Source organism: Ornithorhynchus anatinus, chromosome 3 (assembly GCF_004115215.2).
Source record: "Ornithorhynchus anatinus isolate Pmale09 chromosome 3, mOrnAna1.pri.v4, whole genome shotgun sequence".
NCBI lineage: Eukaryota > Metazoa > Chordata > Mammalia > Monotremata > Ornithorhynchidae > Ornithorhynchus > Ornithorhynchus anatinus.
In genome coordinates, this window is record NC_041730.1 from 103,089,861 (window position 1) to 103,116,547 (window position 26,687).

The window sequence follows — 26,687 nt, forward strand, 5'->3', positions numbered from 1 at the left end:
GCTTCTGTTCTGTTGAGAAAAGACCTCTCTGAATGAAGCAAGGTGTGTCTAGATCCTGTTTCATCATCATCATCATGCTGGCATTTGTTAAGCGCATACTATGTGCCAAGCACTGTTCTAAGCACTGGGGTAGATACAAGGTAATCAGGTTGTCCCACGTGGGGCTCATAGGCTTAATCCCCATTTTACAGATGAGGTAACTGAGGCACAGAGAAGTTAAGTGACTTGCCCAAAGTCATACAGCTGACAAGTGACGGAGCTGGGATAAGAACCTACTACCTCTGAATCCCAAGCCCGTGCTCTTTCCGAATAATGAGACTACCAAAAAATGAAAAGAATATGGGTCCCAGGGCTTTGATTCTCCACCAGTCATCCTTCATCAGGCTGCCCAGGCTTGCCCAGGGCTGTGACATCACTATCTGGTGGGCAGGGAATGTGTCTACCAACTCTATTGTACTTTACTCTCCCAAGCGCTTAGTACAGGGCTCTGCATCCAGTAAGTCCTCAATAAATATCAAACACTACAAGTGACACAGTACTTTCTGGGCAATTAATTTTCATCATCAAGCACTTCCTTTGCAAGAGGGGGCACAGATTATAATATTAATAATAAAGTTGGTATTTGTTAAGCACTTACTATGTGCCAAGCACTGTTCTAAGCACTGGGGGGGATACAAAGTGATCAGGTTGGCCCATGTAGGGCTCACAGTCTCCATCTCCATTTTACAGCTGAGATAACTGATGAGGCCCAGAGAAGTGAAGTGACTTGCCCAAGGTCACACAGCTGACAAGCGGCGGAGCCGGAATTAGAACCCATGACCTCTGACTCCCAAGCCTGAGCTCTTTCCAGTGAGCCACATTGCTTCTGTATATAGAATAAGGAAATGACACTTGTAGATAATGAAAGAGTAGGGTAGAAAAAAGTGAAAAAAAAAACCCCACTCAATGGACCAAGCTAGTGATAAAACAAGGAGTGAGAGAACCATGATTTGCCAGAAGCCCCATTTTCCAGGTCAAGTTTAAGGAAGGAGGCATTAAAAATAAATAAATAGCTTACCCTATCACTAGCTTGGTCCATTGATACAAGGCTGGTGTACTTTTATTTGCAACTCAGACAGGTGTGAAAGTAAAAAAAAAAATTCTGCCTGAAACGCTGCCGTGGTGATGGAGGCACCAGGGCATCGTATACGGGGAGCGAAGAGGGGAGACGGACATGGGATCAACGCCCTGCCAGGGAAGGGCTTGGAGGAGGTTAGCTGAGGTATCTCGAGGGACTGCGCTGGGACACACAAACCCACTCGCTTTCCAGAGGGAAATGAAGATTTTTGAGCCCCTGGGATGGAGTGGTGGTCCTGAGAGCCTGAGCAGTAGAGGAAGCTGGGAATTAGTACTCTGAAAGCCATCTAGAGGCTCTCTGCCCTATTCCTGTTCACCCAGGGGAGCCCACATGGTACCAGCCACAGCGGGCTGACGGCTCAACCTGGGGCCCAGACTTCCTGTTCAGGGCACTGCATGGGGCTAGGGGGTAGTGGGCAGCTGGTCAGACCAGAAGAAGGGTTCAGAATGCCCCACACGGGGGGCTGGAGGCGGGAGAGTGGCCATAGCCCCCTTCCCACAGCCTAGGCCTCCACTGGTGGGAGCACCCTATTAAGCCACTGAAAGAGCTGGTGCCATCACTGCAGCAAAATCATTTTCTCACAGAAAAACCATTCCAGCCCATTCCCATCCCTGGCCTCACCCACTCACCAGCTGGGACACACACTTGATCTCATCATCTCTAGTCAGTGTACAATCTCCACCCACACCAACTCTGAAATCTCTCTATCTGATCACAACCTCTTCACCTGCCTTTGCTCTCCTCCCCCTCTCCCCCTCCCCCCCCGCAAATCCATCCTGTTCCCCCACGGAGACCTCTGATCTTTCGGCCCTATCCAACTTTCCCAAGTCATTTTGCCCCATTTAGTGGATATACCCAAACCACCTGCCCTTAACAACCAACTTGACACCCCCAACACCACCCTCTCGACTGAACTCAACTCACTAGCTCCTCTATCCCTTTGCCGATCTCATACCACTAAAGAAGCAGGGTGGCATAGTGGATAGACTGCAGGTCTGGGAGACAGAAAAACTTGAGTTCTAATCCCAGCTCCACCACTTGTCTGCTGGGTGACCTTGGCAAGTCACTTCACTTCTTTTTGCCTCAGTTACCTCATCTGTAAAATGGGGATTGAAACTGTGAGCCCCACTTGACATAGGGACTGAGTCCGACCTGAGTTGCTTGTACTCACCCCAGTGCTTAGTACAGTGCCTGGCACAAAGTTGAGCACTTAAAAAAATACCACAATCATTATCATTACTATTATCATTTAAAAATATCAGTTAAAAAACAATCCACTTCCTTCACTCCTGTGCAAGAGCCGCAGAGTGCCGCTGGAGGAAATCCAGATATCATGCCAACCTCTTCCATCTCACATTCATCTTTGCCTGTTTTAACTCTGCCCAGCAACATTATTTCTCCATTCTTATTGCCTCCCACACCCATTGTCTTTGCCAGTTATTTCAGACATTTAATTCCCTCCTCAAAACGTCCGTCTCCCTACCTGGAGAAGCATGGAGGAGAGCTTCTCCTGCATGGAGAAGCAGCGTGGCTCAGTGGAAAGAACATGGGCTTTGGAGTCAGGGCTCATGAGTTCGAATCCCAGCTCTGCCACTTGTCTGCTGTGTGACTGTGGGCAAGTCACTTAACTTCTCTGTGCCTCAGTTCCCTCATCTGTAAAATGGGGATTAAGACTGTGAGCCCCACGTGGGACAACCTGATTCCCCTATGTCTACCCCAGCGCTTAGAACAGTGCTTGGCACATAGTAAGCACTTAACAAATACCAACATTATTATTATTATTACCTCCCCCAGCTCTTGCCCCTAATTACCTGGCCACGTACTTCACTGAGAAAATTGAAACCATCAGGTGTGACCCTTCCCCCCACCTCCCCCCGGCCGCCTTTAAAATCTCCCCTGGTCCTCTCTAGTCCCTCCCTCCTCCTGCTCCTTCTTCAACTTTCCCATTTTTCCCAGTAGTATCTCAAGAGGAAATCTCCTGCCTCCTCTCAGAATACACTCCTTCCGCCTGCACCTTTGACCCCATCCTTTCACACCTTATCCCTTCTTCCCTCCTTTACTGGCACCTATAGCTGTTCACTCTACAGTGGCTTCTTCCACACTGGTTTCAAACAAGCTCATGTCTATCTTTAAAAAAACCCCTCACTTGACTCCATGGCTCCTTCCAGTTGTCACCCAATCTCCCTTCTATCATTCCTCTCCAAACTCTTTAAGGGAGTGCTACTGCCCCTGCTTCCTTTCTTCCAATTCTATCCTTGACCCCCTCCAATCTGGCTTCCCCCAACCTTCGGTCCACCAAAACTGCCCTCTCAAAAGTCACCAGTGATCTCCTTTTTGCCAAATTAAATGGCCTATACTTGATACTAATCCTTCTCCACTTCTCAGCTGCCTTTGACACTGTGGGTCACCCCCTTCTGGAAACATTAATCAACCTTGGCTTCACTGACACTGTCCTCTCCTGGGTCTTCTCCTAACTCTCTGAGCCCTTACTTTTAGTCTCTTTCATGGGCTCCTCCTCTCCCTCACACCCTCTAACTGTGGGAGTCCCACAAGGCTCAATTCTGAATCCCCTTCTATTCTCCATCTACACTCAAGCCCTTGGAGAATTCATTCACTCCTATGGCTTCAACTACCACCCCCAAATCTATATCTCCTTCTTCTCTGCAGCTTTGAATTTCCTCTTTCCTTCACGATGTCTCTCGACTTGATCTGCCAACATGTCACACTTAACATGTCCAAAACAGAACTTCTTCCCACTCAAATCTGTCCCATCCCTGACTTTCCCATCACCACAGACAGCACCACCAGCCTCCCTGTCTCACAAGCCTATAACCTTGGCATCATCCTCGACTCATCTCTTTTTTTTTAATGGTATTTGCTAAACACTTACTCTGCGCCAGGCACTATTCTAAATGCTGGGGTAGACGCAAGTTTCCAGTTTGGACACAGTACCACATGAGGCTCACAGTCTTAATCCCCTTTTTACAAATGAGGTAACTGAGGCTCAGAGAAGTTCATTCAGTATTTGAGAGCTTACTATGTGCCGAGCATTGTACTAAGCACTTTGAATGTACATTTTGGCAACTGATAGACACAATCCCTGCCCAATAACAGGCTCACAGTCTAAACGGGGGAGACAGACAGCAAAGCAAAACAAAATAAAACAAGCAGTCTGGCGCAGACATCAAGATAAATAGAATCATAATAATGTTGGTATTTGTTAAGCTCTTACTATGTGCCGAGCACTGTTCTAAGCGCTGGGGAAGATACAGGGTCATCAGGTCATCCCACGTGAGGCTCACAGTTAATCCCCATTTTACAGATGAGGTCACTGAGGCACAGAGAAGTGAAGTGACTTGCCCATAGTCACACAGCTGATGAGTGGCAGAGCTGGGATTCGAACTCATGACCTCTGACTCCAAAGCCCAGGCTCTTTCCACTGAGCCACGCTGCTTCCCTATCATAGAGATATACACTTCATTAACAAAATAAATAGAGTAATAAATAATATATACAAATATGCACAGTGCTGAGGGGAGGGAAAGGGGGAAGAGCAGAGGGTGAGGTGGGGGGGAATAGGAAGGGGAGGAGAAGCAGAGGGAAAGGAGGGCTTAGTCTGGGAAGGCCTCTTGGAGGAGGTGAGCTCTCAGTAGGGCTTTGAAGAGGGGAAGAGAGTTAGTTTGGTGGATGTGAGGAGGGAGGGCATTCCAGGCCAGTGGTAGGACGTGGGCCAGGGTTCGACGGCGGGACAGGAGAGAATGAGGGACCGTGAGGAGGTGAGCGGCAGAGGAGCCGAGTGTATAGGGTGGGCTGTAGAAGGAGAGAAGGGAGGTGAGGTAGGAGGGGGCAAGGTGATGGACAACTTTGAAGCCAAGAGTGAGGAGTTTTTGTTTCGTGCGGAGGTTGATAGGCAACCACTGGAGGTTTTTGAGGAAGGGAGTGACATGCCCAGAACGTTTCTGTAGGAAGATGATCCGGGCAGCGGAATGAAGAATAGACCAGAGTGGGGAGAGACAGGAGGAAGGGAGATCAGAGAGGAGGCTGACACAATAATCCAGTAGGGATATTATGAGAGCTTGTACCAGCACGGTAGCAGTTTGGATGGAGAGGAAAGGGCGGATCTTGGCGACATTGTGAAGGTGAGACCGGCAGGTGTTGGTGACGGATTGGATGCGTGGGGTGAATGAGAGAGTTGAGTCAAGGATGACACGGAGGTTGCGGGCCTGTGAGACGGGAAGGATGGTCGTACCGTCCACAGTGACAAGGAAATCAGAGAGAGGACAGGGTTTGAAGTGAAGATAAGGAGCTCAGTCTTCGACATGTTGAGTTTTAGGTGGCGGGCAGACATCCAGGTGGAGACGTCCTGAAGGCAGGAGGAGAGAAGAGCCTGGAGGGAGGGGGAGAGAACCAAGGAGGAGATGTAGATTTGGGTGTCATCTGCTTAGGGATCATAGTTGAAGCTGTGGAAGCGAATGAGTTCACCAAGGGAGTGGGTATAGATGGAGAACAGAAGAGGGCCAAGAATTGACCCTTGAAGAACCCCTATAATGTTGGTATTTGTTAAGTGCTTACTATGTGCAGAGCACTGTTCTAAGCGCTGGGGTAAATACAGGGTAATCAGGTTGTCCCACGTGAGGCTCACAGTTAATCCCCATTTTACAGATGAGGTAACTGAGGCACAGAGAAGTTAAGTGACTTGCCCACAGTCACACAGCTGACAAGTGGCGGAGCCGGGAGTTGAACCCTGACCTCTGACTCCGAAGCCCAGGCTCTTTTCCACTGAGCCACGTTGCTTCCCATAGTTAGTGCTTCCTTCCTATAGTTAGTGGATGGTAGGAGGAGGAGGAACCTGCGAAGGAGACCGAGAATGAATGGCCAGAGAGATAAGAAGAGAACCAGGAGAGGATGGAGTCCATGAAGCCGAGGTGAGATAAAGTGTGGAGGAGAAGGGGACGGTCGACAGTGTCAGAGGCAGCTGAGAGGTCGAGGAGGATTAGGATAGAGTAGGAGCCATTGGATTTGGCAAGAAGGAGGTCATGGGTGACCTTTGAAAGAGCAGTCTTGGTGGAGTGGAGGGGGCGGAAGCCAGATTGGAGGGAGTCCAGGAGAGTTGGAGTTGAGGAATTCATGGCAGCGAGTGTAGACAATTCGTTCTAGGAGTTTGGCAAGGAAGGGTAGGAGGGAGATAGGACGACAACTGGAAGAGGAAGTGGGGCCAAGAGGGATTTTTTAGGATGGGGGAGACGTGGGCATGGAGACGTGGGCATGTTTGAAGGCAGAGGGGAAGAAGTAGTTGGAGAGTGAGTGGTTAAAGATAGAAGTTAAGGAGGGAAGGGGCGATATTTTTTATAAGGTGAGTGGAAATGGGGTCCGGAAGCACAGGTGGATGGGATGGCACTTGTGAGGAGGGAGGAGATCTCCTCTGAGGATACTGCAGGGAAGGATGGGAAAGTAGGGGAGAAGGCTGGGAGTGCGGGGGTGGGGGTGGGGAAGAAGGGGAGGAGGAAGTTAAGTGACTTATCCAAGATCACTCAGCAGACAAGGAGCAGAGCTGGACTTCTGTCTCTCATTCAACCCACATATTCAATCTGTCACCATATCCTGTCAGTTCAACCATCACGACATTGCTAAAACCTGCCCTTTCCTCTCCATCCAAACAGCTATCACATTAATCCAAGCACTTGTGCTATCCTACCTTGATTACGGCAACAGCCTCCTCGCTGAGCTCCCCCCCCCCCCTCCTGTTTCTCCCCACTCTAGTCCATACTTCGTTCTGATGCCCCGGGGCAATTTTTTACAAAAATATTCAGTCCATTTTTCACCACTCTCAAGAACCTCTGGTGGTTCCCCATCCGCCTCCACATCAAAAAGAAACTCTTTACCACTGGCTTTAAAACACTTCCACCCAGCTACACTTCACTCCTCTAATGCCAACCCACTCCTTCTACCTCAGTCTCATCTATCTCACTGCTGACTTCTTGCTCACGTCCTGCCTCTGACTGGGAATGCCTTCCCTGGTCATTTCGAACAGACAAGCACTCTCCCCAACCTTAAAACCCTATTAAAAGCACATGTCCTCTAAGAGGCTTTCCCCAACAGAGCCTTCGAAACCGGCTCGGCCACTTGTCAGCTGTGTGACTTTGGGCAAGTCACTTAACTTCTCGGTGCCTCAGTTACCTCATCTGTAAAATGGGGATGAAGACTGTGAGCCCCACGTGGGACAACCTGCTTCCCCTGTGTCTACCCCAGCGCTTAGAACAGTGCTCGGCACATAGTAAGCGCTTAACAAATACCAACATTATTATTATTATTATTTCCTCCTCCCCCACTCTCTTCTGGTCACCCTTGCACTCCTCATTCACCCCTCCCTCAGCACCACAGCACTTATGCACATATATATGTTATTTATATCACTGTCTGCTTTCCCCTTTAGACTATAAGCTTGATGTGGGCAGGGAACATGTCTACCAACTCTTTTATATTATGTTCTCCCAAGCACTTAGTACAGAGTACTGCTCAATAAATATTACTGAATAATCGATAGACCGATCGTACCGGTTCCAAAGAACGTTGATGGAAAAAGTCAGAAATCTCAGATGGCCCATCTCCAAATAGGAGGATGGAGGGCATTTTTTTCCCCCTCCAAGCATATCGTTGTGGACAGAATCCCGAACTAGATGAACCACAGGTGGGGTTGAGTCACAGCCAGGTTATTATGCCTGGTGGCTTCCCCATTTGACCCTCTGATAGGGGAAGGAGTGTGTGCCTGTGTGAGAAAAGGAGGGGAGAGGAGTGGCTCAAGGAAAAGTTTCACACAAGGTGTTTACTAGGTGAAAATTGTATAAGTAATTATGGTATTTAAATGCTTACTATGTGTGAAGCCCTGTTTGAAGCGCTGGGCTAGACCCAGGGTAATCAGGTTGGGTTTACACTTTTAATCCCCATTTTACAGATGAGGCACAGAAAAATTGTGACTTGCCCAGGGTCACATGGCAGACAAGGGGTGGAGGTGGGATGAGAACCCACATCCTCTGACTCCCAAACCTGTAATCTTTCCACTAAGCCACGGTGCTGATATATGTACATATGTGTGTATATACTGTATAGTATAGTATAGTATAGTATAGTATAGTATAGTATAGTATAGTATAGTATAGTATAGTATAGTATAGTATAGTATAATCCTGGCTCTGCCACTTTCAGCTGTGAGACTTTGGGCAAATCACTCAATTTGCAAATCACTTAAGAGCACAGGAGTCATGGGTTCTAATTCTGGCTCCACCACCCGTCAGCTGTGGGACTTGGGGCTAGTCACTTCACTTCTCAGTGCCTCAGTTGCCTCATCTGTAAAATGGGGATGCAGACTGTGAGCCCCACGCGGGACAACCTCATTTCCCTGTATCGCCCTCCGGCGCTTAGAACAGTGCTCGGCACACAGGAAGCGCTTAAGAAATACCATCATTATTTCAATGATCATCGGGGGGCGCCGCCGGGAGGGCAGGAAAGGGCTGTGGAGAAGCAGCAGAGAAAGCAGTGGAAAGAGCGCAGGTTCTTATTCATACCACGCTGTTTGTTCTCTACCCAGCGTTTAGAAGAGTGCTCGGCACATAGGAAGCGCTTAGAGAAGCAGCGTGGCTGAGTGGAAAGAGCCCGGGCTTGGGAGTCAGAGGTCACGGGTTCGAATTCCACCTCCGCCACTTGTCAGCTGTGTGACTGTGGGCAAGTCACTTCACTTCCCTGGGCCTCAGTTCCCTCATCTGGAAAAGGGGGATGACGACTGTGAGCTTCACGTGGGACAACCTGATTACCTGTATCTATCCCAGCGCTTAGAACAGTGCTCTGCACATAGTAAGCACTTAAATACTAACATTATCTGTCTCCCCGGATTAGACGGTAAACCCGTCATGGGGCAGGGATTGTTTCTATGTGTTGCCGAATTGTCCATTCCAAGCGCTTAGTACAGTGCTCTGCACATAGTAAGCGCTCAATACATACTAATGAATATTATTATTACCAACAAATCCCGACGTTATGATGAATGAAGCAGCGTGGCTCAGCGTGGCTGGGGAGACCGAGGTCGTGGGTCCTCCCTCCTCACCTCCGCCAAACTAATTCTCTTCCCCTCTTCAAAGCCCTACTGAGAGCTCACCTCCTCCAAGAGGCCTTCCCAGACTGAGCTTCCCCTTTTCCCTCTGCTCCCTCTCTGCCCCCTCTCTGCCCCCCCTTCACCTCCCCTCAGCTAAGCCCCCTTTCCCCCCCCTTTCCCTCTGCTCCTCCCCCTCTCCCTTCCCCTGCCCTCAACACTGTGCTCATCCGCTCATTTGTATATATTTTTATTACCCTATTTATTTTGTTAATGAGATGTACTTCACCTTGATTCTATTGCTATTGCTTTAATGAGCTGCGTGGCTCAGCGAAAAGAGCCCGGTCTTGAGAGTCAGAGGTCATGGGTTCGAATCCCGTCTCTGTGTGTGACTGTGAGCAAGTCACTTCACTTCTCTGGGCCTCAGTTACCTCATCTGTAAAATGGGGATGAACTGTGAGCCTGACGTGGGACAACCCGATGACCCTGTATCTACCCCAGCGCTTAGAACAGTGCTCTGCACATAGTAAGCGCTCAACAAATGCCAGCATTATTATTGATTCTATTTATTGCTATTGTTTTTGTCTGTCTGTCTCCCCCAATTAGACTGTAAGCCCGTCAAAGGGCAGGGACTGTCTCTATCTGTTACCGATTTGTTCATTCAATAGTATTTATTGAGCGCTTACTATGTGCAGAGCACTGGACTAAGCACTTGGGATGAACAAGTCGGCAACAGATAGAGACAGTCCCTGCCGTTGGGACTAATGGAATTTGCCCATTCCAAGCGCTTTGTCCAGTGCTCTGCACATAGTAAGCGCTCAATAAATACTATTGAATGAATGAATGCTCTGCACATTAGTAAAAGCGCTCAACAAATACTATTGAATGGATGAATGAATGAATAATCCCAGCTGGGTGATTTGGGGCCAGCCACTTCACTGCTCCGGGCCTCAGTTCCCTCATCTGTTAAATGGCGAGGAAGACCGTGAGCCCCACGTGGGACAACCTGATCACCTTCTATCTCCCCACAGCGCTTAGAAGGCTGCTTGGTACCTAGTAAGCAGCGTGGCTCAGTGGAAAGAGCCCGGGCTTGGGATCAGAGGTCATGAGTTCGAATCCCGCTCTGCCACTCATCAGCTGTGTGACCGTGGGCAAGTCACTTCATTTCTCTGGGCCTCAGTGGCCTCATCTGGAAAATGGGGATTCATTCATTCAATAGTATTTATTGAGCGCTTACTATGTGCAGAGCACTGGACTAAGCGCTTGGCATGAACAAGTCGGCAACAGATAGGGACAGTCCCTAACGCTTGACGGGTTTACAGTCTAATCGGGGGAGACGGACAGACAAGAACAATGGCAATAAATAGAGTCGAGGGGAAGAACATCTCGTAAAAACAATGACAACTAAATAGAATCGAGGTGATGTACATTTCATTAACAAAATAAATAGGGTAATGATACAGTTGAGCAGACGAGTACGGTGCTGAGGGGATGGGAAGGGAGAGGGGGAGGAGCAGAGGGAGATGGGGGGAAAAGACGGTTAAAACCGCGGAGAGGTGAAGGGGGTAGGGGGAGTAGAGGGAGAAGGGGAGGCCTCTTGGAGGTCTGGGAAGGCCTCTTGGAGGAGGTGAGTTTCCCCCGATTAGACTGTAAGCCCGTCAAACGGCAGGGACTGTCTCTATCTGTTGCCGACTTGTTCATCCCAAGCGCTTAGTCCAGTGCTCTGCACATAGTAAGCGCTCAATAAATACTATTGAATGAAAGTAGGGTTTTGAAGAGGGGAAGAGAATTAGTTTGGCGGAGGTGAGGAAGGAGGGCACTGTGAGTCTCACGTGGGACAACCTGATATCCTGGTATTGCACCACCCCCCCCCCCAGCTCTCGGAACAGTGCTTGGCACAAGAAGCAGCGTGGCTCAGTGGAAAGAGCCCCGGCTTGGGAGTCAGAGGTCACAGGTTCGAATCCCGGTTCCGCCGCTTGTTCACTTCTCTGGGCCTCAGTTCCCTCATCTGTAAAATGGGGATTAACTGTGAGCCTCACGTGGGACAACCTGATGACCCTGTATCTCCCCCAGCGTTTAGAACAGTGCTCTGCCCATAGGAAGCGCTTAACAAATACCAAATGGGGATAAAATGGGGATTATCATTCAATCCCATTATTATCAAATGGGGATTGTCAGTCTGTGCGCCCCAAGTGGGACAACCTGATGACCCTGTATCTCCCCCAGCGCTTAGAACAGTGCTCTGCCCATAGTAAGCGCTTCACAAATGCCAACATTATTATGAGAAGCAGCGTGGCTCAGTGGAAAGAGCCCGGGCTTGGGAGCCAGAGGTCATGGGTTCGAATCTGCCGTCTCTGCCACTTGTCAGCTGAGTGAAGCAGCGTGGCTCAGTTCCCTCATCTGTAAAATGGGGATTAACTGTGAGCCTCACGTGGGACAACCTGATGACCCTGGATCTCCCCCAGCGCTTAGAACAGTGCTCGGCACATAGGAAGCGCTTAACAAATACCAACCAACATTAAAAAATGAGGATTAAGTCTGCGCCCCAAGCGGGACAACCTGATAACCCTGTATCTACCTCAGCGCTTAGAACGGTGCTCTGCCCAGAGTAAGTGCTTAACAAATACCAACCAACATTAAAAAATGGGGATTAAGTCTGTGCACCCCAAAGCGGGACAACTTGATGGCCCTGTTTCTACCCCAGAACAGTGGTCGGCACATATTCTCTTCCCCTCTTCAAAGCCCTACTGAGAGCTCACCTCCTCCAAGAGGCCTTCCCAGACTGAGCTTCCCCTTTTCCCTCTGCTCCCTCTCTGCCCCCCTTCACCTCCCCTCAGCTAAGCCCCCTTTCCTCCCTCCTTTCCCTCTGCTCCTCCCCCTCTCCCTTCCCCTCCCCTCATAGGAAGCGCTGAACTAATGCCAACATTATTATTATTCTTATTATCAACATGATGGTGGCGGTGGGCAGGGCCCGCCCTGCCCGCGTCAGCCGCCAGGGGGCGGCCGAGGGGGCGGGGGGGGCGGTCACGTGACCCCTTTAAATCTCCCGCAGCGAAGGCGGAGGAGGAGGAGAAGGAGGGAGGAGAGGCCGTTGGGAAGATGGCGGACGAGGCGGCTTTGGCCGCCCTTCAGCCCGCAGGGGCCTCCGCGGCGGCGACCGTGGCGGCCGAGGAGGAGGAGGAAGAAGAGGAAGAAGAGAGGCCGGCGCCGCCGCCGCCGCCCCCGTCTTCGTCGCCCCCTCCCCCTCCCCCTCCGGACGGCGGGGAGCCGGACCCCAAGAGGCCGCGAAGGACCGGCCCCCACTGCGGCCTCGGCGCCCCCCGCCAACACCACCACCACGGGCCGGAGGACGGGGAGCAGGGGGAGCAGGAGGAGCAGGAGGAGCAGCGGGAGCAGGGGACCGGGGCCCTGCCGGCGGCCGGACGAGGACGAGGAGGAGGAGGAGGAGGAGACAATGGGGCGGGCCCGCAGGGCCTTCCCCGGCCCGAGCCACCGCCCATGGACGACGACGACGCCTCCGCCGCCGCCGCCTCCGCCTCCGCCGCCGCCTCCGCCGCCGCGGCGCTGGTGTCCCCAGGTGCGCGGGGTGATCCTCCTCATCCTCCTCATCCTAACGGTCGTGGCCTTTGTGAAGCGCGCAGGAATGAGGGTGAGGGGCTTCTGCAGCGCTCGCTAGGTGCCCAGCGCTGTTGGGAGCGCCTGGAAGGTGATGAGGCTGCCCCGCCTGGGGCTCCCCGCCTTCAACCCCCCCCCCCTTTTCCAGAGGAGGGAACTGAGGCCCAGAGTTGAGGGGCTTGCACAGAGTCACCCGGCTGCAATTAGAACCCACGACCTCCTCCTGCCACTAACGTTGGTATTTGTTAAGCGCTTCCTATGTGCCGAGCACTGTTCTAAGCGCTGGGGGAGATACGGGGTCATCAGGTTGTCCCACGTGAGGCTCACAGTTCATCCCCATTTTACAGATGAGGTCACTGAGGCCCAGAGAAGCGAAGGGACTTGCCCACAGTCACACAGCTGACAAGTGGCAGAGCCGGGAATCAAACCCATGACCTCTGACTCCCAAGCCCGGGCGCTTTCCACTGAGCCGGTCTTTTTCCCTAACTGCTTACTATGTGCCAAGCACTGTTCTAAGCGCTAGGAGGGATGCAGGGTGATCCGGTTGTCCCACCTGGAGCTCCCAGTCTTCATCCCCATTTTCCAGAGGAGGGAGACTGAGGCTCGGAGAAGTGAGGTGACATGCCCAGAGTCAGGGGACAAGTGGTGGAGGCAGGATTGGAACCTCCGACTCACAAGCCCGGGCTCTTTCGACAGAGCCATGCTGCTTCCCTAACTATTTACTGTGCTTACTATGTGCCAAGCACTGTTCTAAGCGCTAGGAGGGAATGCAGGGTGATCAGGTTGTCCCACCTGGAGTTCCCAGTCTTCATCCCCATTTTACAGAGGAGGGAACTGAGGCTCAGAGAAGGGAACTGACTTGCCCAGAGTCACACAGGGGACAAGCAGCGTGCCTCAGTGGAAGGAACAGGGGCTGGGGGGTCAGAGGTCATGGGTTCAAATGCCCGACTTTGGGCAAGTCACTTAACATTTCTGGGTCTCAGTTACCTCAACTGTAAAATGGGGATGAAGACCGTGGGTCACCCTGATGACCCTTGTATCTCCCCTCCCCCCAGTGCTTAGAACAGGGCTTGACACATAGTAAGTGCTTAAGAAATGCCATCATTATTATCAAGTGATGGGGGCGGGATTAGAACCCACAACCTCTAACTCCCAGGCCCGGGCTCTTTCTACTGAGCCACGTTGGGATGGGGGCAGCCAAAGCCTCACTTGGCTCTCTCCTCTCGCTCCTCCTTTCTGTGCAGTGTCCCGCCGACCCCCCTTGCAAAAGCTCCTGCCACCCTCTTTTGTATATTTACCTCCTCCTCCTCTTCCTCCTCCCTGTCCAGAAACTTGCTTTTTCTCTCTTCCCTCCTCACCCCTCCCCCTCTTTGCAACTTTCTCTGGCAGCTCATCGTTAGAAAATCATTCCCGCCCGCGTACTCTTCCTCTTGCCTACGTGCCGCTACCTCCACTTCGATAAAGTTCTCCTTTTTTGATAGCCACTCTCTTTCAGGGGCCCTGTTTTAAACTTTTTTTATATTTTCCCTTTGGAGACAGGCATAATTCTTGGAAGCTAAACAGATCCCACCCTGGGAAGGAATAAGCAGGGATAATAAGGAATAAGCCTTTGAACATAATAGTGATATTTGTTTGGCGCTTACTATGTGATAAGCACTATTCATTCATTCGTATTTACTGAGCTCTTACTGTGTGCAGAGCACTGTACTAAGCGCTTGGAATGTACAGTTTGGCAACAGATACAATCCCTGCCCAACAGCGGGCTCACAGTCTGAAAGGGGGAGACAGCAAAACAAAATTGTTCTAAGCGGTGGGGGAGATACAAGGTAATCAGGTTGCCCCACGTGGGGCTCACAGTCTTAATCCCCCTTTTACAGATGAGGGAACTGAGGCACAGAGAAGTGAAGTGACTTGCCCAGAGTCACACAGCTGACAAGCGGTGGAGCTGGGATTAGAACCCACGACCTCTGACTGCCCAACCCGCACTCTTTCCACCAGGCCACACTGCTTCTCATAATATACTAACTGATCCTCACCTGCTCCATTTCCTTTTATACTACAGGCTATCTAGTATTTGAGTGCTGCTATTTTTAAGCGCTTTTTTTTAGTAGCCCTTCTAATGAGTAGTCAGGAACTGCAGTTCTTTGTGGAGCCTCTCCAGTTGTTACTCTCACATAGGTAAAGATCGTTCTTTGAAACGGAACCACCTTCATCGTTTCAGTTACTCTCCCCAACTTTTGGAGCTAGGGTGCTGATAATCTGCTTTCTCTCACTGAGACACCACTGTTTTAAGGAAACTTTAGGGTGATACATCATTTTGGCAGTGACCTCTGGTTGTCTTATGATCAACAGTTTTTTTTGGTCCGGTTTTTGTCAGTGAGAAGTGACTTGTTTTAATCCTTTATCTAGAACATCTTTTTGGAAATCTTGTGAACTAAGGAACTATTTAAGGTTATGTTAACTAGTGAATAGGGATGATGTATTTCAATTTGGTATGTAAAAATGTGGTAGTGAGTTGACAACTTTGTCTTTGAGGAATGCACTTTTACTGTATTTGAAAGTTCATAAAATCCAAATTGCTCATGGTCGACTCCTTCTGAGCACAAAAATGTTGCTTTTCTGAAGCTTCGTCTGTCTTCAGAAGCAGCATGGCTTAATGGAGAGAACCCCGGGCTTTGGGAGTCATGGGTTCTAATCCCGGCCCCGTCAGTTGTCTGCTGTGTGCCCTTGGGCGAGCCGCTTAACTTCTCTGTCTGTTACCTCATCTGTACAGAGTGGATTAAGACTGTGAGCCCCAAGTGGGACAACCTGATTACCTTGTATCTACCCCAGCGCTCAGAACAGTGCTTGGCACATAGTAAGCACTTAACAAATACCGTAATTGTCGTCGTCGTTGTTCAAGGGTGGACCAAATTAAATTATGCTCACTTTGAGTCTGTAGATGCTAAATTGTGTATCTGTTGTGACTTAAACGCACAGATCTGGGTTGGAAAAAAAGTTATTACAGACCAAAACAAATGGAGTATGTTGCTAGCCAAGAGAAAAATCTCCTTAGCCATATTTAGTTCACTGACATATTTTGTTCATTCAGGAGGAGATAGTGGGACTGATTGTAGCAAGTTTTTAATAGAAGTTCTAATCTCCGAGTGTTGCTTGTTTTAAACAGAGGCAGCCTTAAATTGTGTTATTTTTTTATTTTTTTTGCAGATGACCTACTATTTAGTGATGAAGTTATTGCCAATGGTTTTCATTCCTGTGATAGTGATGAGGATGATAGAGCCTCACATGCAAGCTCTAGTGACTGGACTCCAAGACCCCGAATAGGTACAGTTTCCTTAGTTTTAAATCATTATTACTTTCTCCCCTTTATGGTTCACTTGACATTCATTTTTTTTCTCTGCTTACTGCAAAGAACTTCCACTCCATTGTAACACTGTCTTATTTCAACGAGACAGATGTAAAGGTTACCCTATTAGCTGTTCGTCTACTCAGTTTGATATAATTGTTGGAATGATTCTTAACTAGAACTGGCTGGCAGGTCCATATTAAACCGAATTCTTAGATGCTGATCTCTTAATCAGGTTGAATTTGACAACTGGAGGGAATATGGATTTGAGTGACACCTTACCGTGAAGGGGATCCAAGAGCATTTGTGCACGTAGAGGGTTTCTGTTCGTCTGAGCACACTGAGAAGCAGGATGGCCTGGTGGAAAAAAAAAATGGGCCTGGGAGTCAGAGGACCTGGGTTCTAATACCGGCTGTACCGATTGCTTGTTGTGTGACCTTGGGCAGGCCACTACTCTATGCCTCACTTTGCTCAACTGTATAGTGGGCATTACATCCTACTCCCTCCTGCTTAGATTGTGTCCAACCTGATAAATCGTATCAACGCCAGTGCTTAGAAGAGTGCTTGACACAGAGTAAGGGCTTAACAAATACCATAAAAAAGCTAAATTTTACTCTTGCTGACGTCATTAAATGTCAGAGAATATAGAACCCTGCACACAGTAAGCACTCAATTAATACAATCGAATGAATGAATAGAAAAGTGATCCTCTAAGTGTGACTTACAAACTAGCTTATTTTAACAATAACAAAAAAAGCCATTAGATTGAATCAATCAGTCATCATCATCGTCATTGGTATTCATTGAGCGTGTGTGTATGCAAGGCTCTGTATTAAGAGCTTGGGAGAGTACAATAGAGTTGGTTGATACAAACCATGCTGTCATGCTAAGACATCATTTGGAAGCAGACATTTTTAACTGGCCTGAAAAAGCTGATATTGTTTGCTTAGGGATTTAGTGAAATTTAAAAGAGGAGAAAGAGCACCCTAGGTACCCCATCAATAGTATTTATCAAGCATTTAGGGTATGCAGAGCACTTTACTACGCACTTGGAAAAGTACGATACAATGTTGGTAGACAGGTTCCCTAACCACAAGGAACTTACAGTCTATGGGAGGAGACAGACATTAAAATAAATTACAGGTAGGGAAAATACAATATGAAGATATACGTACCTTCATAGTCTATTCATATATGCCTCACAACATCTCTGAAATCCACCCTCTCCTCCATCCAAACTGCTACTGTGCTGATCCAAGCACTTTAGACCCTGAGCCCATCATTGGGCAGGGATTGTCTCTATCTGTTGCCGAATTGTCCATTCCAAGTGCTTAGTACAGTGCTCTGTCCATAGTAAGCGCTCAATAAATACTAATGAATGAATGAACTTAAAACTACTGCACCGGCCTCCTCACTGACCTCCCCTGCCTCCTATCTCTCTGCACTCCAGTACATGCTTTGCTTTCCTGCCTGGATTATTTTTCTGAAAAAAATTATTCAGGCCATGTCTCTCCTCTCATCTCCTCAACCCTTCAGTGACTGCCCACCCCCCTCTGCATCAAATAGGAACTCCTTGCCATAGGCTTTAGAGCACTTCATCAGCTTGCTCCCTCCTATCTTAGTTCACCGATCTACCACGGCCCAGCCCGCCCACTGCTCCTCCAGTGCCAGCTTTCTCATTGTGCCCCAATTTTGTCCGTCTCGCCACCAGCCCCTTTCCCACATCCTTCCTCTGGCCCGGAACCACCACTCTTTGCACCTTCAGACCCTTATTAAGATCACTTCCTCTCTGAGATGGAAGCCGTCTTTTTCCCCAATTCTCTTTTCCTTTTTGCGTCGTCTGTGCACTTGGATCTCTACCCTTTGGACACTTGGTATTCAACTCCTCCCTTGCCCCAGCACTTAATTACGTATCTGTAATTTATTTATTTATGTTAATGGTCATGTCCCCCCTATGGGCTGTAAGCTCTTTGTAGGGAGGGAATGTGTCTTCCAACTCTTTTACTCTCCCAAGGATGTAGTATAGTGCTCTGCAGACCTGTAAGCGCTCAAAAAGTACCATTGATTGACTGCTGAGTGGCTGAGGTGAGTACCAACCATCATGTCTAGAGGTTACATCTTGGGTTGTGGCCCCCACATGGGATAGAGGCTGTCTTCTCTGATTACCATGTGTCTAGTACCCCAGTGCCTGGAACATAGTAAGTACTTAAACACCAGTTATTTAGTTGCTCTAGTCCTCCAGCAAATTCACTGCTTCCAGGGCAGAAGCGCTGACAAATTCACCTTGGACAGGACTGAATATAGTTGGACTATGTTAACTCTAGGATAATAATTGAGGGTGTTCCTTCTTGCCCACAGTGGCGATCCCCAGCACTTGGACACTGCAGGCAGTTTGTCACAGATGAGTTTTGGAAAGGATTATCTGCCAGCTAGTGGACATCAGTGTTCAATCAGTCATATTTATTGAGCATTTAACTGTGTGCAGAGCACCGAACTAAGCACTTGGGATGGTACAGCACAACAATATAACAGACACATTCCCTGCCCACAGTGAGTTTACAATCTAGAGGGAGTTTACACAGAAGTAATGGATTTACTGTGTGAGCCACCCTCTGGATGTACAGTTGGCAGCAGGCAGAAGACAAGGAAGAAGCTAGCTCAAGAGCCAGACAACAAGAGTGTGTGCAAGTCCAAGAGAGCCAGGGTGGCATAGCCTCCCACCCTTTATATCCACAGCTTTTGTTGAACAGGCACACAGCTTTTGTTCACACGTTGTGTCTCTGCCCATCCCAGGTCTCAGGTCTTTCTCATGCAGGTAGGGTCTCAAAGACATTGGGCATTCATTCCCAGCTGTCCCCTGTCGACTCCTAAAGGACTCTACACAGAGTCTTTCACACCCACTACCACCACCATGGAGATGAATAGTCCCGGGCCTTTGTTCAGGACAGAGTCTTTAGGGAGGGGCTCTGTGCCCTATGGAAGAGTAGGGCTTCTTTCAGCATTCTGTGTCATCCCATGAAGGCTTGCCCAGATGTTAGGGGCTTTTGGGGTCTTCATGGGGTTCCCCCTCCCCTTTCCTGGCCAGACCATGGGCACCACACACACACACATACACACACAGTTGCTTTCCCACCCATACCCCAAGGGGACAGCCTACAACTCCTCCTTCTCAGGGTACCCTTTTTAAAAAACAGTTACTCTTTTAAATGAAGATGGGTAGAACTTGGCAAGTTTCTAAATGAACTTAAATGCCTGTAAGCATTTCTACACTTCCCAATGTACATTTGGGTGGAAGGTCATTAATTGCAAGGTCCTGCTAAAACAGAAGTTGTAACAGCTTTCTGGGGGCTTTTTAACAAAGCCATTGAAAATCTGTCACATTAGGCATTACCTAAACTTAGTGAAGGTAAGAGCCCTTTCTCTTCTTCCCTGCTTTCTGTTTTATATCTATGCTAAAAGCTTGCCTAACATAGTGCTTTTGTTCTGTGGAATTGAAATTGCTGTCCATTCTATGTCTTTTATTAGCCCTGTATTTTAATGTTTGGTCTTTAAGCTTCATTTGGTCTCTCGGCTCTCCTATCGCATGTCTTCTAATCCGAAGACTACCCGAGGTCAGTCTTGGGAAAGTCAATGCCGAGTTGCCTTGGGCCAAACCCAGAATGAAGTGGGGAAAGCAGAATCCATGTGAAATGTAGTGCCCTACCATAATCTGCTTTATTGGGGTGTGTACTTTGCCACGATTCAGTTTAGGACCAAAATTTGCCGATTGAGGTTGGGTAGACGCGGACCATTACTTTTCGATTATGCCCTCATTATTGGTCTGGGAGTCTGGCCCATTGTGGGGCTATGTTGGGGTTCTGGCATCTCGGCTCCTCACTTCCCTCTCCTGTCCCTGTGCCTGTACTGGGGACTCCCTGTCTGGGTTGTGTTTTCTGACTAGGGGAAAGGATCCCATTCCCACTCTTGTCTCTGGTTTTCAGCTATCCAACAGATTGTAAGCTCCTCGAGACCAGGGATCACAGTGTCTTTTTTTAGTTTTTGTACATGCCCCAAGTACTCAGAAGTGTGTTCTGCCCACAGTCTAGGGGTCACCTACCACCCCTGCAGCCCTCCAGAAGCAGAAAATGGACAGTACTTTGGTATATCTTTGTAATACTATGTCTTCAGAGCACTTGCCGCATTTCTATATTGGCTTTCATTCTAAGAGCTAGAGGCACTTTACTACTGTACTTTGCATTGTACTATCATACCATGGAATAAGAAAAGACTAAAGGAATCAGAAGGGAATAGAAAGTTAGTGGGAAAAAAAGGGGGATAAAAAGTGAACAGTGGTAAACGCAAGTAGGCAGCACTCGAATCAGTCTTATTTATTGAGCGCTTTCTGGGTGCAGAGCACTGTTCAAACACTTGGGAGAGTATAATATGACCAGTTTGGATATTTTCTCTGCCCAAGTCAAGAGGGAATGAATGAACTTTCAGAGATTTTGAGATAATTACTCTCTCTGGTACCGATGGGAAGTACCGGCAAGAAATTAGCGGTATTGTTAGGTGCTCTCAACTTATTATGAAAAATACCTAATATTTACATCCTTTGCCCAGTTAAGCAGAAACATCTTCTCAATGTATCATCAAAGGTTTTGAAATTTATATTTAATCACTCACAATATTTCAATTCTTTAAAAAAAAGGCTTTTGGAACAAAATGGGGTGATACTTAGAAGTCTGTTTAATTGACGTTGTCTTCTTTGCAACAGGGCCCTATACTTTCGTGCAGCAACATCTCATGATCGGCACAGACCCGCGGACGATCCTTAGAGATTTGTTACCGGAAACCATCCCTCCTCCTGAGCTGGATGATATGACACTGTTGGCAAATCGTTATAAACATTCTTTCGGAGCCTCCAAAAAGGAAAAAGAGAAAAGATATTAACACAATCGAAGATGCAGTGAAACTGTTACAAGAATGCAAAAAAATAATCGTGCTAACTGGAGCTGGGGTATGTGTAACTTATTTGAAGGTTAAGTCTGAAGAGAGCAGTGCACTTGGTATCCATTGTTCCCTTTCTCAAGCCCACAAGCATTACTTTTACACTAAATACTATTCTGCTGCTGTTTAATGGAATTTGAGTGGTCGTGACTATAATGAGGCATGTAAAATGCTCTGACACACAAACCTACAAGAAGCAATTGCCATTTTAATAATGACTGTAATAATGATTGTGGTGTTTAAGTGGTGCCAGGCGCTGTACTAAGCGCTGGGGTGGATACAAGCAAATAGGGATGGACACAGTCCCCCTCCCATGTAGGGCTCGTAGTCTCCATTTGCATTTTACAGATGAGGTAACTGAGGCCCAGAGAAGTGGTTTGCCCAGGGTCACACAGCAGACAAGTGGCAGAGTCAGAGTTAGAACCCATGACCTTTGATTAGACTGTAAGCCTGTCAATGGGCAGAGATTGTCCCTACCTGTTGCCAAATTGTACATTCCAAGTGCTTAGTACGGTGCTCTGCACATAGTAAGCGCTCAGTAAATACTATTGAATGAATGACTCCCAGTTCCGGGCTCTGTGTACTGCACAATGCTGCTCTTCTACTTAGTGACTTTAAAAATCCCCTCAGCCTCTTCTAAGCAACACTCAGAAGGCCCTTCTCTCCTCTTTGTAACAGGGCTGATGCTCCCGAGAGTCAGAACCTTATTCTGGGACCCCTTTTCTGCTTCCAACAGAGGAATAAAAAATTATTTGTCCCTCTCTAAATGGCAGGGTCTTGCCCATCAAGATGCCCATCTGTCTCCTCCTAGTACTACCAGAGTCCCCTGCAACTTGCCTTCCTCCTTGGGGAGCTAACTGAATCCTGGCAGGACCTGCCAAATATAGTAGCTTTATTTTTGGAAAGGAAGAAAAGATCTTTATGCTTAGACTGAAAAGGTCAGGTTAGATCTAAGAAAGCAGTGTGATCTATTGGAGAAGACCATGGTTCTGGGCGTCAGGCTGGGTCCCAGCCCTGCCCGTGAGCTGCTCTGTATGACCTCGGACAAGTCAGTAAACTGCCCCTAAGTCATCTGTAAAACTGGAAAAAGGTGCCAGCTTTTGCTGCTTCTTAGATTGCAAGCCCCATGTGGGACAGGGTTTGCTTCCAATCTGATCATCTTGTCTCTTTCCCAGTGCTTAGTCCAAGGGTTTAACACGTGTGTGCTTAATAAATGCCATTTTTATCATCAGGTAGAGTCTGCAGCCAAATCTGGGTTTTAAGCAGCATAGATTAGATTGCTCTCTTTCTCCAACTGCCCTTAAAGCATCTTGGAAGTGGTCCATGCTGGCTCCAGGTAGAGTGGCCAGCCTGTGGGAGCATTCCCGGCAGGACAGCAGGAAATTCTTTCGATTCCACCTTTACAACATCACTCAAATCCTCCCTCTCCTCTCCATCCAAACCGCTACCATACTAATCCAGTCACTTGTCCTACCCTGCCTTGATCAGCCTCCTTGCCAACTTCCCTGTCCCCTGTCTCTCCCCACTCCAGTCCAAGCTTCATTTTGCTGCCTGGATCATTTTTCTACTGAAATGATCAGACCATGTTGCCCCACTCAAGAAACTCGAGTTGTTGCCCAGCAACCTCCGCATCAAACAAAAACTTCTCACCACTGGCTTTAGGCACTCCACCACTTTTCCTCCTGCTACTTCGCCTTGCTGCCCTCTTCCTACAACCCAGGCCGCATGCTTCACTCATCTCATGCTGATCTCAGTCTCTTCTCTCTCACTGCCGACCTCTTGCCCACATCATACTTCTGGCCTGGAACGCCTGCCCTCCCTCCTCGTATCCAGCAGACAATTACTTACCCCCTCTTCGAAGCCTTATTGAAGGCACATCTCCAAGAGGCCTTCCCTGACTAAGCCCTCCTTTCCTCATCTCCCACTCCTTTCTTTGTCTCCCTGACTTGCTCCCTTCATTCATCCATCCTCCCCTTCCAGCCCCACAGCACTTATATACGTATCTGTAATTTATATTAATATCTGCCTCCCCCTCTAGACCGTAACGTCGTTGTGGGCAGGGAATGTGTCTGTTTATTGTATTCTCCCAAGAACCTAGTACAGTGCTGTGCACACAGTAAGCTCTTGATAAATATGATTGAGTGAATGAATGAATGACAGGCAGGGTTTTGTTTTTTTAAATGGTATTTAAGTGCTTAGTATGTGCCGGGCACCATTCTAGGTGCTGGAGTAGATACAAGATAATCAGGTTGAATGCAGTCCTTGTCCTACATAGGGCTTACAGTCTTAATCCCCATTTTATAAATGAGATAAAGAAGGTCCCAAGAAGTGAAGTGTCTTGCCAAAGGTCACCCAGCAAACAAGTGGCAGAGCCGGGATTAGAACCCAGGCCCGAACTGTATCCACTAGACCACACTGCTGCTCAGCAGTGAGTTTGATGAACTCTGGGAAAACCCTAGTCATCTTGGGCTCAGATCTTCACCTCTTTCTTCTCCCTTTTCTTTTCCTCCATCTGCAATTTCAGGAGAATTGTAAATCACTCGAAGACATGGCATAGCTGGGAAGGGCTCTCCCTTTCAAATGGTACTTTTGTGTCCCCTTGGTGTTTGGCAAATATTAAACGCTTAATATAATTACATTGGAACCATTTGTTTGTATGTGACTAACTGTAGTCCCTTTTTTCTCCTTTTCATTTCCAGATTGTGAGCCCTCTGAGAGGCAGGGATTGTGCTAAATTCCTATCAGTGTATTTTTTCCCCAGTTCTTTGAGTGCTCTACACATCATAAGCGCTTAATGTTATTTACTAATACATCAGGTCACAATTCAGCCTAGTAGGCCTGAAGAACATGTGGGCCATGCAGGCAGAGAGGTTTTTGCTCATGAATTTTGACCTTACATGTGCCTCCTTATTGGCCCACAGAGATGATAGCTGCTGCTTAAGGATCAGTCAGTCATATTTATTGAGTGCTTACTATGTGCAGAGCTCTCTGTACTAAGTGCTTGAGAAAGTACAGTGCAACAGAATTAGCAGACATGTTCCCTGCCCATAATGAGTTTCCAGTCTAGAGGCATGGCAGCTGCTTCCTCCCAAGTTCACAGTGAACTATTGAATAAAACGGTTTGTTTCTAATGTAGTAGAATCCATATGAGTGTAGCATGCTCTGAGGTAGAGATGACAGAATTCTTAATGATGATTTTCATCCCTAGTTAATAAAAGCAGCATAAGAAGCAGCAGGATCTGGTGAAAAGAGCCCAGACCTGGGATCAACTGACCTGGGTTCTAATTCTGACTCCACTACTTGCCTGCTCTGTGACCTTGGGCAGATCGCTTTTCTGTGCCTCAGTTTCCACATCTGTAAACTGGGAATTCAAAACACATTCTCTCCCCCGACCTTAGACTGCGAGCCCCATCTGGGGTAAGGGCCAAATCTGACTTGAGTATACTGTATCTACCTCAGTGCTCAGTAGAGTGCTTGGCACATAGCAATTGCTTAACAAGTAACACAGTTGTTACTATCATCATTTTTATCTATTATTTTTATTAACAGTAGATCATATTTATTGAGCACTTTGTGCCAAACAGTGTACTAAGCGGGAGAGTACAGTACAACAATACATAGACACATTCCCTGCCTACAATGAGCTTACAGTCTAGAGGGGGAGACAGACAATATAAATTACAGTTAAGTACCTAAGTGCTGAGGGACTGGGTTGGATGAATAAAGGGAGCAAGTCAGAGTCAGGGTGATGCAGAAGGGAGTGGAAGAAGAGGAAAGGAGAGTTTAGTTTTGGAAGGCCTCTTGGAGAAGAAGTGCCTTCAGTAAGGCTTGAGGAGACATGGCGGGGTGGGGAGAGAAGTCAATGTCTGTTGGATATGAGGAGGGAGGGCATTCAGTCATATTTATTGAGCATTCTCTGTGTGCAGGGCACTGTACTAAGCGCTTGGGAGAGTACAATATAACAATAAGCAAACATATTCACTGCCTACAATGAGCAAGTGTGCGGGCTGGGTTGTAGTAAAGTAGCAATGTGAGGTAGGAGGGGGGGCAAGATGATTGATGGTTTTAAAGCCAGAGGTGAGGAGTTTGTTGAGAGTAGGTGGGCAACCCCTGGAGTTCCTTGAGAAGCGGGAAAACATGGCCTCAACATCATGGTAGGAAAGTCACCTGTACAGCAGAATGAAGTATGGACTGGAGTGGGGAGAGACAGGAGGCAGGAAGGTCAGCAAAAAGGCTAATAGAGTAATTAAGGCAGGATAGGATAAGTGATTGGATTAGCATGGTAGCTGTTTGGATGGAGAGGAAAAAGTGATTTTTAGCCATGTGGTGAAGGTCAAACTGCCAGGATTTAGCGGTGGATTGAATATGTGGGTTGAATGAGAGAGAGCAGTCAAGGATAATGTCAAGGATACCAGGCTTGTGAGACAGGAAGGATTGTGGTGCCATCTACAGTGATGGGAAAGTCAAGGGGTGGACAGGGTTTGGGTGGCAAGATAAATTCCGTTTTAGGCATAGTATGTTTGCAGTGATGGGAGTACATCCAAGTAGAGGTGTCTTGAAGATAAGAGGAAGTGTGAGACTGCAGAGAAGGAGGGAGATCAGGGCTGGAGATGTAGATTTGGAAGCCATGGGAGCGAATGATTTCTCCAAGGAAGCGGGTGTAAATGGAGAGTAGAACAGGACCCAGAACTGAACCTTAATGTTGTCATGGCTGATAGGAAGTTGCTCCACACTCCTTGCCTGTATATTTAAACATGAACTGCTCTGACCTCGTGGTCAAGTTTTCAAAATGACTGAGTTTGCCCGCCTCAGGCTTACCTTTGGATATCATTGCTTCACTCAGTGCTTTGGTTAACATTTGGAGCATGTATTTCACCCATTTTTGTTTAAAATTACAGAAGTCTCCACCCTTCAGCTCTCAAAGAAATGCTCCAACCAGTACTTATTCATCTTTCTCACTTAACTTGATGATGAGAATTTCATCTAATTATCACATGTATTCTTTACATATTCCAGGTATCTGTTTCCTGTGGAATACCTGACTTCAGATCAAGAGATGGCATATATGCACGGCTTGCAGTAGACTTCCCAGACCTGCCAGATCCTCAAGCAATGTTTGACATTGAGTATTTCAGGAAAGACCCAAGACCTTTTTTCAAGTTTGCAAAGGTATGAACTTTTAGGAGCCTCTTCCTGTGTTTTGAATAACTTTGTCAGTCTGTAATTGACTTTTATTTATGAAATGTCCACAGAGTAATGCATAATAATACAGTGCTTGGCACATAATAAGCACTTAACAAATAACACAATTATAACGGGCTGCCAGTTTGCCTTCAGGGAAGTAAAGAAAACCTGGGTCATTGAAGAGAAATTACCCTTCTGGGGAGCCAAATGTTTTACTGGGAAGTAATACCTATGGCATAGAGGTGCATGTCTTTTCCACACTTTTTCCTCTGAAGATTGAACCTAGTTACTGAATACCATTAAAAGGTGATACTTGATACATTGAAAGGTTGCAGTTGGAAACATCAAAAACTGAC

General features: G+C 47.8%; 1 protein-coding gene across 1 annotated transcript in view; it reads left to right on the forward strand.

Moving 5' to 3' along the window:
• Positions 1–12,264: 12,264 nt before the first annotated feature.
• The window catches only part of SIRT1 (sirtuin 1), a 34,753-nt gene continuing 20,330 nt past the window's right edge, over positions 12,265–26,687 (forward strand). The window contains 5 exon segments of the mRNA XM_029059838.1: positions 12,265–12,777; positions 16,023–16,139; positions 20,915–21,027; positions 21,029–21,157; positions 26,164–26,316. Of these exon segments, the coding sequence (XP_028915671.1) occupies positions 12,300–12,777; positions 16,023–16,139; positions 20,915–21,027; positions 21,029–21,157; positions 26,164–26,316 (990 nt within the window). The 5' untranslated portion in view covers positions 12,265–12,299.